Consider the following 12511-nt stretch of genomic DNA (forward strand, 5'->3'; position numbering starts at 1 on the left):
AAATTAGCAAATTTACACTAAATCACACGTGCGGCCTTTGCGGCTGCAAGCGTACGTTCCGAAACATCCGATAGAGGCACTTTTGGAAGCTCAGGGAGGGCGACTTGTTGGACAGACGCGATGATGTAGACGCTCAAGAGTTCTTCAACAGCGTTGGCAGTTGAAAGATGTTGCGCGGCGTGTTTTGCTGCAACTGTTGGGTAAAAGGTGCCAAGCGCTAGAGCGAGCGCGACTGATCCTTCTGACTTGGTGGCCCAAAAATCCGTCTCGGCCATATCGGAGATGTCTATGTACGGGGCAAGAGACGAAATAGCCAGCAAATTGGGGGGCTGGCTACTGCGGAGTTTGTCGTAAAAGCTTTGTGCCTCGGCACTCGCGGCAGCGCTTACGGGTGAGTCGGCGTCCAGTGCCTTTGCTAGTACCTGCTGAATTGTAACTGCCATATTTTTAGTGGTGTGGTCAGCAAATGTCCGAAGGATTTTGGCAAGAACCTCCTCGTATGCGGTTTCAAGACCTCTTCGTGCAACCGCAGCCAGGTCTACTAGCATAAAGATCTGGACAGCGTCGGGAAGGCGCTCCTCGTCATGGTCGTATTCAGATAATAGGCGAGGCACAGTTTCCAAAACTCCAGCTGCAAAGTTACCGCATTTCTCTAGTTTTTCGTCACTCGTACTTCCACGCGGCTGCAGCTCCTCCCATTCACTGCGACCGAACCCCAAGGCCATGGGAAGAATTGCGTGTGGCACTTGGATGCCATCAGCCCATTTCTTATCTTCAGGCCTGACTGATAATCTTGAAAAATCATATAAAGCAAAGCTGGTTGCAGATTTGAACGTAAATTTTCCTGCTTTAGCCATTGACTCTGCTACTTCTGGCGTCGGATTCAAAGAACCCAATTCCTGCAGCACACCCCATGCAGGATCAAGTTTATACTTTTCATAATTTGCTGATGGTTGCCCTGTTATTTCAATGGCGAGACTTGCAGTAGCAATTCTTACGGACGCATCGGCGTCGAACACTAGCTGCTTAGCCTTGTCGACCAAAGTCGGAGGCCCATCCACCAGAACTTTGAGAGCTTGTTTTCGACATCTTGTATCAACATCACGTTGAGCAATTTCCAAAACACGTTTCCATTGCGCCTGGGTTTGAGGAACAAGCCCCTTCAGAGCAGCCAGACGCACTGCTGCAACCTCATCGTTCAACAAACGCCCACCGAGTTGGGCAGGGTCCAGAGCAGCCAAAGCCCGAGCCGCTATTTCGCGAATAGGAGGAAACACATCCTTTACGCGTTCAGAAGTAGTGGCCAAAGCCATATCACGTAGCTTTACGATTTGATCAAGTTGAGATTGTAACTCCGTAACGTGTCTAGTTCTTCGTTCAAGAGTAGATTCCAGGTCAGTAATTACCGTTGCGAGTTCACAAGCTAATGAAAACAAAGCCACCGACGCCGCGTGACGAATTGAGCGTAGAGACAGCGTGGAAAACTCTTTAAGGTATTTCACGAGTTTATCCTGTGTCCCTAAGATTTCACCTACCGCCAATTCCGGGACCATTGTGGCGAAAAAATCGGCGTAGCGGCGTGCAAAATCACGATCAGAAGTGAGTGGATATTTAGCTGGGGCATAACCTTTAGTTGCAGCCTCAAGATCAGTGGCAGCAGCACCAGGGGCAGTCAGTTGCACGCTAGTAGCACATCCCGCAGCCTTGACAACCAAATTGAGCAGATCTAACAGCCCGTTGTTGGGGTCATATTCAAGCATTCTTACTGTCCCACCAACAACGTCCTCTAGAGGAGTATCCCTATCGGCGAGAGAATCGAATAATGGGTTGTCCAGACGCGGTTTCCGGGGAGCTTCCGTGACATCACGCGTCTCTGTTCTCCGGCGTTTCGTAGAAGCCGGGCTTTTAACACTGCCGTCACTGGGCCCATAATCGCTATCGTCTTCAATTGGTGTGACTTTTCGATGACTGCGACGCGGCATTGTGAATGGTAAAAAGAGCGCGTTCCCTCGCACCTTAACTAATGAGGTCGCTGGGTCAACCCTATTCTTTCTTCTCGGGTTTTGGGGACGATAACTGGCTGAGAAGGGTTTGCTGTTTTTTGACTCTCCTCTCGCTTGCTGTCCTCATAGCTCAGAACTTCCTGCTTGGTCAATTTTATCGCAGTAGGTGGCCGCCGTATCATCGCTTCTTCCCGCTACTATATTTCCCGCTCTCGGCCAAACGTAGTGATAAAGAAGACTGGTTACTTAAGCCGGGAAGTTTAGAACCTTTCTAACAGGCGGTGATCTGATATCTTTTATGGACGAAGTTTGTCGGATTTGTCGCAGTGAGGCTACGGACGATGAGCCACTCTATCATCCGTGCCGCTGCTCAGGCTCCATCAAGTATGTACACCAGGACTGTTTGCTTGAGTGGCTAAAGCACTCCTCCAAGGGCCAGTACTGCGAGCTGTGCCACACGAAATACACGTTTACTAGCGTTTATGAACCAGACATGCCCGAAAAGCTGCCGGTAACCGCCCACATTTATCATTTTCTTACGCTTGTGCGACGGGGCTCCCGGTACGCGTCGATGCTCATCTGGATTCACATTTGGTATCTTACCCTGGCTATTACTCTCAAATACGAGCTTGAGTTCAGCACAATTTACGGCAATAACCTGCATAGAGTTATGCCCCACTATATCCTGCAGATTTTCCTTTCTAAACTCGGAAGAGAGCCTGTGTTTGAGGCAGCTTGGCCGTACAGTCTGCTCCCTAACGAAATTCAGCACGCAACGGTGCGTGGGACATTTGCACTAATTGCGTTGATCTTTACTGCCCTTATACTCATTACAGTCAGTGCATGGACTACTGAGGATCCGTTTTTCCGTCACGAAATTGAGCACCTCCAGGATGGCGAGGTTGGCCCTATGGAAGTTCCGGACTTGGCCGACAATGTTGGCGATGCTCCTGTACCACAGAATGCTGCTGAGAACGACGAAGATGATAATGGGCTGATCTGGGGCCCTGCGCCGGCTGATCCCGCCCAGGACGATGGGCAAGAGGACTGGGACAATGTGGACGATTTGTTTGAGGCCGGCAACGACGAGGATGATGGAGAGGGTGTTTTGAGAGAAATCTGGATTAATGCTGAGGCTTTTGTTGGTGCTCCATGGGGTCAACAGATTGTTGAAATCGTGAGCACTGTCGTAAAGCTTAGCGTCATGGTTGTTGCATTTTATGGGTGCCCCCATGCTCTCGGACGACTCCACATCCATGCTGCGATGTATGTTCCTGCTTATCTTCAGGCCCTGTGGAATTTCGCCAGACGAGGACCCGTTGATCTCGAGGCGTCCTTATCCAGGGTTTTTCTCATGCAGGTTCCTGAGGCTGTACCGTTTGAAATCATGGCTCTGGTTTTAGGGTACATCGATATCGCAATGGCAACTTACTTTATCTATCGACAATTCTTCCAGGTCATGCTTTCAGACGAGTCGTATCGAGGAGTTCTTGTTTCGATGGTTTACGTTTTGTCTACAATGAAGGTCTTATGCGTTGTGGTTGTTGAAATGATTTCCTTCCCTATTTTCTGTGGAATCAACTTCCATATTGCAATTTTCCCTCTCGTTGATGTTTCTTGGAGGGTCACTGTCGAATACGTCAAAAGCCACCCTTACCAAGCTGCGGTCAGTTATTGGGCGAGTGGTTTGCTGTACATGTCTGTCTTAGCAGGATTCTTGTCCGTTTGTCGAAAGTTCTTGCGACCGGGTGTTTTATATTTCGTGCAGGACCCCAGCGATCCCCGATATCAACCGGTTAGAACTATTTTGATGAACGGTCTCATTGACCACCTTCGCAAGGTTTTGCTTTCTGCCGTGATGTACACCTTCTTGATTGTGGGTGGCATTGGATCTGTCTGCACGTTTGTAAGGTTTATCTTGCCCATTCTGTATCCTGTCAACCTGGGCTTTGAATTTACCTGGGATTTACTGCAGTTATGGCCGTTTGCAGGGATGCTTCTGATCCAGTACCGTGATGGTGCCTTCAGTAAAAAGCGCTGGGCCCGAATCTTGAGAATGGTGCTCCCTGTGTTTTTCCGCCGCAGTGCTGATCTCGCTGGTATTCGCCACTTTCTGTTTGCGGACGCGCCCAAACCACCGGCTGGTCAAGCTGGAAAGTTTGTACGGGCGCCTTCAAACGACTATTTCAAGATGCGTAAAAATCTCGAGCTGTTTGTTCCTGTTACGCCTGATGATAAAAGATTGGATGGTGTTGAAGGGTTATCAGAAAGAGAGTTGCAAAAATACACCTTGGTGTGGCGCCCTTCTTATTTCTGGGCCCGTATTGCGTTTTTCATGGTCTCTCTATGGGCGATGCTTGCTTGCTCATCCTGTCTTTTAGTGTTCCTCCCTCTGTTTGTTGGCAGAATGGTTAGCAACTACTTTTTATCTTCGCCCGTCACCAACAGTAGTATTTCTCTGCTGGTTGGGCAAGCTGTTATGTGGGGTATCTTTAAATACCACCAGCAGTTCCTGCACCTCAAGACCCAGATGGCCGCGGACCCTCTTTTGGCCTACCGGATCCATACCTACACACTTGTTCTCGGACTCTTTGCGGACCAGTGCTTAAACTTCCCTCAAATTCTTCCCCCTGCTATTCAGCGAGCCATTGTTACCTCTCACGTTCCCGTCGCCAGCTATGTCGTCTACGGAATCCCTCTGTTGTTTTGGGAGCGAGCCAATATAGACCCCATCACGAGGGAGCAGCTGCGCGGGCTGATTGGCAGCTTAGCCAAGTTGTTGGTAGGACGCACTGCGTTCATGCTGTTGCTCCCCCGGCGTTTGCAGCAGATCCTCGCCGTCGATGCCCGGGCAGGCTTCCTCTTGTTGGCTGTATATGCTGTTCTCATGAGATTCGGCGTCTTTGCATACATTTCCGAATGGAACTCACGAGCCCGCGAAAGCTATTATTCTCGTGGCGTTCAGCTCATCAATCTACGTGAAAACTAATTTATTCCTAGTAACATTTTAACATCACCTCTCCTTAGCTAATCGGGCATGTCGAATGCACAGAGAGCCCAGACGTTTCTTCAGCATATTGACCAGGCTACAGAGCGGTTGCTATCGCGGCAACTAGCATTGGTGCGCATAGCAGCCGAGCAGGAAAAAGACACCCCAACCATGGCGGTGGAAACGGCCGAAATCGAGGCAAGTGCGACGTCGATTGTTCGGGCGGTGGAGGACCTGTTAGTGGTCACTCGGAGCCTGAAAGAGGCGTGGATTCTGGGCCAAATACGCCAGGACCTGCCAGAGCCCACTGAGGACGAAATACAGAACCGAAAAGACGCGCTGAAGCAAGTTTTCGAGGCAATCTCCAAGCAGTCGGGGTAAAAAATAAATATTTATTATGCTAATTAGTCTATTCAAATGCTGGTTCAAGATTGGTTTGTCGCCTGAAATGTGGTTTGGACAGCGGTTGCAAGGAAGTGGTTCGCAGTTTCCGATGATGATACCGCAGGCTTGGCGATGAGTGTCGTCGCGGGCCCAGCCGGACAACGTGGGGCGAGTAGCCCGCATAGTCATCGTGTTCCTCTAAAAGGGCGTGCTCAGGAGATAGCGGTGGAGTCGAAGGGTCGGGCGGTTGGAGCTCCGGCTTTGCTTTGCTGGGGGAGCTGGCAGACGAGGTGCTTGTTGGTGAACCAGCGGGAGTTACCGAAGCCAGCTTTTCAGATACTTTGCGCAGGCTGATTCTGCGTCTCCTCGGCCGTTTGGTTTCGCTTGTAGAAGTAGTAGATGTGAACGAAAACTCTGAGGCCGTGTCGTCGGCCAGGAGATCGGCCATGTCGATACCGTCACCATCCGTGCCATTTGGCGTTTTCGGCACACTGGGCCGTTGCCGCGTGTTCAAAATGGCACCGGGAATGTTTGCATCCAACGACAATGTATTAAAGGGAGTAATGTCCGGGATGTGTGCACTTCCAAGGCCAAGTTGACGGAACATTGTTTTCTGGATCAGGTGCTGTCTCCAGCGTCTTGGCCCGAGTGTAGGGTCGGGGGACTGTTTGTCTGGGTTTGACACCTTCCAAACCATCTCAGGCACGTCTTCCTCGAACGCCTCAGCAAGCACTTTTGTGAGCATTGTCGTGATCATCTTGTTGACGCCAGGAACCCCATCCAGACTTGATTCTGTCTCCACGTGGGTTACCATGTTATCGCTGAACAGTACCGTGAGGCCCTTTTTAGTGTAGACAACATCCATGTACCCATCCAGGTGAATTGACTTTAGTTTGAGCTCGAACGGAATCTCCAATGGGTTCGTGGCCCCCACCAGCGTGGGCTGGACAAACAGCGGCCATTGATTGCTGATAAACAGTTCCCGGAGCGGGTTTGCGTGCAGACGCGTTTTCAAAGTGATCGTAGCGTCTCCGTCGTACTTGATGCGGAAAACAATGTGGGCCCGGCCCTCCTCGACTTGCTTGATGGAGTCAAACGCAAGCTTGGGTGGGCTGGTGCCGAAGTCGATGTCGGTGACCTCCAGGGGATCGGCCATGATCGCAGGCCGCTTCGACTCGGCAATGGACTTTGTTATCGCCACCTTGCTGTGCTCTTTCAATTCCTCCACATTGAAAAAGTTCCAATTGAACTTGAACGACATTGCTGACAACAAACAGGGTGCACCTGGCAAGCCGCGGGTTATGCTCTACAAATAAGGGATAACTATAAATATTTTCTGGCCAGTGCACGGACTTTGGTGTCGAATGCGGGGCTCTGAATTTTATCGGTCACCCGGTAGAATGGTGACATGAGTGTCTTTACATAGAGATCGTAGACGTCGAGGAAGAACTGGCGGATGGACTCCTCGTTTTTCGTCTCGTGCACAAGCATGAAGCGGATGTTGCCGGCTGTCACGAACGCAGAGATCATGTAGCTGTAAAAGTTGTCCACGGTCTTCAGGTACATTGCCGGCGTCGTCCACTGGACATCGTCCACCACGTCCAGCGCGGCGTGGACTACAAACGGCGTCAGGTCGTCCATGGCCTTGTCGAAGTGTGGCTGGCCGTCGCCACCCTGCCGGCTGGATCCGAACTTGAGCTCGTATATTGGCTTATCCTGGCGGCTGAGCAGCGCCAGGTAGTACGACATTCTGGTTACCTAAGCCAGCCGTGCCTGGGAGAGCTATTCTAGTTGCGCACAAGTGGCGCAGTGCACATCGCACCTAGGGCCGGCTCGATGAGGTGATTATACCTGAGGCTGCATAATGGTAAAGAGGCCGTTATGTGCTCGCGACTACCAATGGTGTTTGTATGCAAAATTTACTAAAAATAACCTTCCCAGAAACCAATAAAACCATACTTTGTGGGCCCGGTGGGTCCGGCTCCTCACGTGACGAGGACTATCACAGTCCACGTGACGAGGTGGTATATCGTATTCTAGAACATGGAGGGACGCAATGGTTGAATACCGCCACAGCGTTCAGTTATGGCGGCCAGCATTATCCCGACTCAGAAAAGTGTTAGTGCCCATTTCCCTTCATACTTTTAACACCCCCCTTCTAGTCACGTCTAATCCGGCTTGGCAAACACCTCCTCGAAGCTATGCACATAACAGTCGCGTATTTAGAGCTTATAATTACTATTTTAAAAATTGGGTGCTGCCCATATCGACTGATCCGCCGAATCGCTAGTTCCCAGACCACTGCACAGTGCGTTTCACATGAAACCCGCCTTTCCGCCGTTTAAAACTCAGCGAGCGGGTCGAAAATGCCAGTATCTGATTTATCTGTGTTGCATAGGGCAAGGGCTTTATGTGGCCTGCGAGCGGACAGCAGCCAGGAAAAATTAAGCCTCCGACAAAAAAAAACTCACGTGCACATTGCAGGGGTACTCTCTCGAGCACCATCCGTTTTCCAGCCCATTTTTTATTAAAACTATCAGCAACACGTCCTCGACCGATCAGACTCCACCGGCCTTCCCCCCCAACTGCAGAATCTCCCCGCCCTGGATTAGATAACCCTAAAAAATCGGGCAGGCATATGAGGTCATCAGTCTCACCTCTTGTCCAGATCAACCACCCAACGACTATTTTTATCCAACCCCCTGCGCGGCTCACCAGGACTCTGCCCTACGACTACCAGACACATCAAGACCCCTTGACCCGCACACTCTGTATGCAAACCGTGAGCCAACAACTACCAAGCTCGCACCCGTGGGAGGCCGCAAACCTGGGCCCTGTCTCCAACGTTCCAGAGACGGCCAGCAGGAAGCCGCTGCCAGGCCTCACCTCCCTCGGGTTCCGGCCCGTCGATCCCGGTATGAAGCTGGGACGCTCGGGTGCTAAGTCTTTTCAACTTCCTCAGGACCCCGCGGTAATTGACGATGTTACTTCGATGCTTTCGCAATCTATGCGCTTCAGAGGCTTTGGTGCGGCCTTACCCACCATTGAGCCCACATTCGGGCCCATCAATGCGCATTCGAACGAAGTCGTTGCGAAAGTAAGAAATCATTTCGACCTTCACTTTCAGCTTATCCGTGGCTACCATAAAATCTCAAAAGCAAACTGGGCACCACAACACCCGGCTCTGGGTGACCTCGAACCACCGCGTTATAACCCTCTGCAAACCATTCGGTCTCGGCGGGCACGCGGGCAGCTTCCGCAAAAGTTCTTGTGGTCTATCTCTTTGAGCGAAGAAGTTTCGGACTTCTCTTGGCGCCAGAATTGCTATCATTCCAAGGCAGGCCTTGACCCCCCCGTCATGCCTGCAGCATCAGTCAAGGGTCACCGGCGTGGAACAAGTTCAAATATTCCGGCCACTCCTCGCCGCCACAGTGCCAAGTCTATTGGCTCCGATTCAGATTCTCCTTATGGATCGTCGGCCATGGCAGCTACTCCCGTCCCGGCCCGCCGGCTAGCCACACCACCCTTGACGTGTCCATCGAGCAGCCCTTCCCGCTCCTCCCCAGCCCGCGACACGTTTGGTTCTTATCCAAACTTCCGCGAAAATGCCCGCCTCAGTTCCGGCGGTGGGCTCATGAAGCGCTTGAAAGCAAAGCATGGAGACTCTTCAAGTGCCAGCGACGACTCGGATGCTGCAAGTAGCCGACCATTGTTCTCTCGCGCGCCCTCGGTTGGCCGTCCAACCGCAGTTAACTCCGCTGTATCGTTGCCTGTACCCCCTGGCACGGGCTCCGTCGGCCCCACCACCTCCTTACCCAGCCCACCACTGCCCGATCAACTCGGCGCTAGTTCGGTCTCAGTAGGAGTCTTAACATACGATAGTGGCTCCTACACTCAGTCAGGAACGGGAATCCAAACCCCTCCAGAACTGCCTCAAGTCGTTGTATCTAATGACGAAGACAAGGAAGAAGATGGGAACGAGAACCAAGTTTTGCCTTATTTAGGATCTCAAGTCCTGGCTCAGCTGGAGCAAGACCAGAACCAGACTGGTTCAATCATGCCTGCAGACTCTTTTGGTCGTTTGGGCCCCTGCGAACCTGTAGTCAGTGACGACGAGTCGGAGTACTCGGTAGAGATCATCGCTCCCCACCACGCATCTGATGAGCAAGAGCAGCTCGGCAAGGCTCAGGCCCAGCTCGAGTACGTTATTTCAGTTTTCCGCATTGCCTTGCAACAAACCTATCAAAACAGAATGGTTCTCTCGCCCTGTGCCAAAATCTCTGCGGAGTGCGGCAAGAACTGCGAGCAGCTAACCGGCTGCATTATGCCCCAATACCTTGAGTTCCTCTCCAATGTGGAAAGCGAGGTTATCGGCATTCAAGACAACTTGGAATCAGAGGTTGGTAAATCCATGGACCACCTCCGAGTCAGCACCGAACGCATGGGCTCTGCAGTGTCTACCACCCTGAACCGCCAGCTGCGCGAAACTGCTGCCCGCCTAGATCGGCTGGATTCCTGCCGAAAGTCCAAGTGTTTCTATATTCTTGCCTACGCCACTCTCGAGTACTTTGTCAAGGCCCTGCTACGTGTAACATGGCTTGTTGTCAAGCTCTTCCTTGTGATTAAGAAAGTGCTTTTCTTTTTCACCAGTTCATAGGTTTGTCTATTTATTTATTTGTATTATTCGCTCAAAGTCCTCCTGACCAGGGGCTGCTAATGTGACTCGTGATTCGAGTGCTTTCTGTTTGCAAGTTGATGGCTGCGATGGAAAACTCCATTTGATGGGACCTGAAAAAGGCACAGATGCCTGCCATTTCCGTCGAGGTGAAGCCAAGCTGACGCCGGCAGATCTTCAAAGTGTCGTTGTTCCGGTATTTGAGACTGAGATGCGTAGGCGAGCAGCAGATCTTGAGGTGCACATCGTCGGCTCGAATATCATCGACCACAATAGTTTGTCGGTACACCATTATTCGTCTGGGCTTGGAAATCAACGACAGCTGAAGCCCCGACGTGGCTGCCAAATGCTGCCAATGGAGTACCGGCTGTATATGAGGAGCGAGCTTGATGGGCGTCTCACACCGGGCATAGCTTTTCACAGTAAAAGTTGCAACAGGTTCTAGGGTACTCTGCAAGATGGGAGGAAGAATTTCGAATGGTACCACTTTGGGCTCGTCCACGGAGCACTCGGACCCAGCGCTCCAAACGCCAATATTACTCGGGCTGCTAACCAGATTCAGGCGGGTATGATCGACAAAAAAGTTCACAATACTACTTGACAGCTCTTTAATGTTGTCAAACTCGTTTTCGGTGTGAACACAAAACTTCCTGATTGACCCTTTGAAATCGGACCACTGGAATTGGACCTTGGGCCGCCTAAACATCAAAATAACTCTAGAGTCGTAGAGATCAAAAAGCTTGATCGACTCCAAAACTCTAGTTCCCTTAGTTAAAATAATCGAATCCGCAACAGTTGGAGACAGAAGCACGAACGTGAGAGTGAGGTTGGATATTCCGACGACATGAAACCATTGTGTATTTTGTTTTGACCGACAGAACGAATAACGAGAGACTTTAAAGTGCCGATATTCAGGCATGTGATAACAAAGGGTGAAGATCTTGGGGATGCAGAATACTGTCGTTTAGGGCGACCCGCATGCCTGCATGGAAGCTGCAGCACGATGCAGCCTGGCAACCAGATTTTTGGGCATATTATTACCAGGCAGACAGTAATCGATCGTAATCTCGCGCTCAAGATATCTTGATCTGGCATATACCATGGTTAGAAGGTGCAGCACTGCATATGTGTGCGACCACACCTAGAACGGCAACTTGATAAAGAACAAATATACACTATAAGTAAGGCAGATCCGAGATGAAAGAAATCATTACGACTCCACGGTTCACACTCGTTTAAACCCCTACACTCACTTAATATGAAGTCATTCCTTACAGTTGTTGCCGTTCTTTCAGCTGTAGCAGTTGCTCTTCCATTAAGTGCTGATGTCGCCTTAGAGGTTATCAGACACCAGGCCCCACGGGATTCTGCCATTGTCGTTTTCACTAAAGACGATGGCACACTGTGGATTGGCATGCCTGCTACCTGCGATGGCACGCAGCTCGTCATCGAGCCCAATACGTTGACCGACAGAGCCACAAACAAGGTCTTGAACGTCAACCAGCAGTCCGGAGCAATCCAGCTATCTGACGCTCAGCGCTCGGATTTTGCGTTTTCAGGCGAAGAGCTAGTCCTCAGTGGGACATCTAAGGGCATCGCCTGTCCAAGTAGCACAGGTGTTCAGTTGTTTTGGGGCGAAGAGTCCATGTGCACCAACGGTACTCGGGTTGACTTGTTCCAATCTCAACATATCTTGAAAAAGGAACGCCGAAGCTTTTTCGACAACGCAGAAGCAATGGTTGCTGGAGGGCAGCCTGACGATGCCTCACTTTTCGGCTTGGACTTGGAAAAGCGTTCGCTGGATGTCTCTAAACACCTCAGATGCGGGTGTGGGTGCGAGGGTGCTTGCGGTTGTAGCGTAGGATCGCCTTGTGGTATTCCGCCGCCCTGCGCCATTCCGCCGCCCTGTGCGCCCTGTGCTATTCCACCGCCTTGTGCTATTGTGCCACCCTGTGGTGTCCCTCCTCCATGCGGATGTAGTACCTGCGACGGCCGCTGCGATGAGTGTCAGTTCAAACGCTGGAAAGACAAGCATTGCTTCTGCGACCTCCTGCGACCCTGGGGCAACTTATTTGACTGCATAGTCCCTGACCACTGCCCCATGGAATGCTGCTGTCCGGCCGCCCAGTGCTCTGCCAGGCACCACGAAACTGACTGCTACAAACCCGACTGCTATTGCCAGGACCCCCGATTCTACTATCCTTATCATTCACGCTACGAGCACTGGTGCTATAAATGAACACCATCCTTATTACTATGTCACATTCCTTTAGTCCATATATTCTGTAGCAGTTGTTAAAAAAAACCTTTTTTTCCCGGCAGAATTGCTTCGTTACCGCTGTACATGCAAGCTTCCCTCGAAATCTCATGTGACACAACCCTTAGTCAGGCACCACGAGCCGACCGGTTTCGCTGTCTGCAGCATGACAATTCACGTGACTATTCGCGATCAGTGACTTA

At 51.1% G+C, this 12511-nt stretch overlaps 8 protein-coding genes across 8 annotated transcripts; 4 read left to right on the forward strand and 4 right to left on the reverse strand.

The window, feature by feature from the left end:
- Positions 1–17: 17 nt before the first annotated feature.
- Positions 18–1982, reverse strand: B9G98_01149 (Cohesin subunit psc3; the record flags this gene model as incomplete). Its single annotated transcript, XM_024807707.1, has 1 exon — positions 18–1982. The coding sequence occupies one exon, from the start codon at positions 1980–1982 to the stop codon at positions 18–20; it is 1965 nt and encodes a 654-aa protein (XP_024663475.1).
- Positions 1983–2301: 319 nt separating this feature from the next.
- Positions 2302–4992, forward strand: B9G98_01150 (E3 ubiquitin-protein ligase MARCH6; the record flags this gene model as incomplete). The annotated part of the gene is made up of 1 exon (XM_024807708.1): positions 2302–4992. The coding sequence occupies one exon, from the start codon at positions 2302–2304 to the stop codon at positions 4990–4992; it is 2691 nt and encodes an 896-aa protein (XP_024663476.1).
- Positions 4993–5040: 48 nt separating this feature from the next.
- Positions 5041–5373, forward strand: B9G98_01151 (Mediator of RNA polymerase II transcription subunit 22; the record flags this gene model as incomplete). The annotated part of the gene is made up of 1 exon (XM_024807709.1): positions 5041–5373. One exon carries the CDS (start codon positions 5041–5043, stop codon positions 5371–5373), a length of 333 nt encoding a protein of 110 aa, XP_024663477.1.
- A 28-nt stretch (positions 5374–5401) lies between these two features.
- B9G98_01152 (Mitochondrial distribution and morphology protein 34) lies at positions 5402–6637 on the reverse strand (the record flags this gene model as incomplete). Its single annotated transcript, XM_024807710.1, has 1 exon — positions 5402–6637. The coding sequence occupies one exon, from the start codon at positions 6635–6637 to the stop codon at positions 5402–5404; it is 1236 nt and encodes a 411-aa protein (XP_024663478.1).
- Positions 6638–6699: 62 nt separating this feature from the next.
- Positions 6700–7125, reverse strand: B9G98_01153 (Transport protein particle subunit; the record flags this gene model as incomplete). The annotated part of the gene is made up of 1 exon (XM_024807711.1): positions 6700–7125. The coding sequence occupies one exon, from the start codon at positions 7123–7125 to the stop codon at positions 6700–6702; it is 426 nt and encodes a 141-aa protein (XP_024663479.1).
- Positions 7126–8149: 1024 nt separating this feature from the next.
- Positions 8150–10033, forward strand: B9G98_01154 (hypothetical protein; the record flags this gene model as incomplete). Its single annotated transcript, XM_024807712.1, has 1 exon — positions 8150–10033. The coding sequence occupies one exon, from the start codon at positions 8150–8152 to the stop codon at positions 10031–10033; it is 1884 nt and encodes a 627-aa protein (XP_024663480.1).
- Positions 10034–10064: 31 nt separating this feature from the next.
- On the reverse strand, positions 10065–10970 carry B9G98_01155 (hypothetical protein; the record flags this gene model as incomplete). Its single annotated transcript, XM_024807713.1, has 1 exon — positions 10065–10970. One exon carries the CDS (start codon positions 10968–10970, stop codon positions 10065–10067), a length of 906 nt encoding a protein of 301 aa, XP_024663481.1.
- A 339-nt stretch (positions 10971–11309) lies between these two features.
- On the forward strand, positions 11310–12290 carry B9G98_01156 (hypothetical protein; the record flags this gene model as incomplete). The annotated part of the gene is made up of 1 exon (XM_024807714.1): positions 11310–12290. The coding sequence occupies one exon, from the start codon at positions 11310–11312 to the stop codon at positions 12288–12290; it is 981 nt and encodes a 326-aa protein (XP_024663482.1).
- Between the last annotated feature and the right edge of the window lie 221 nt (positions 12291–12511).

This window comes from Wickerhamiella sorbophila (assembly GCF_002251995.1).
Source record: "Wickerhamiella sorbophila strain DS02 chromosome Unknown contig1, whole genome shotgun sequence".
In the NCBI taxonomy this organism is placed as follows: Eukaryota; Fungi; Ascomycota; class Dipodascomycetes; order Dipodascales; family Trichomonascaceae; genus Wickerhamiella; species Wickerhamiella sorbophila.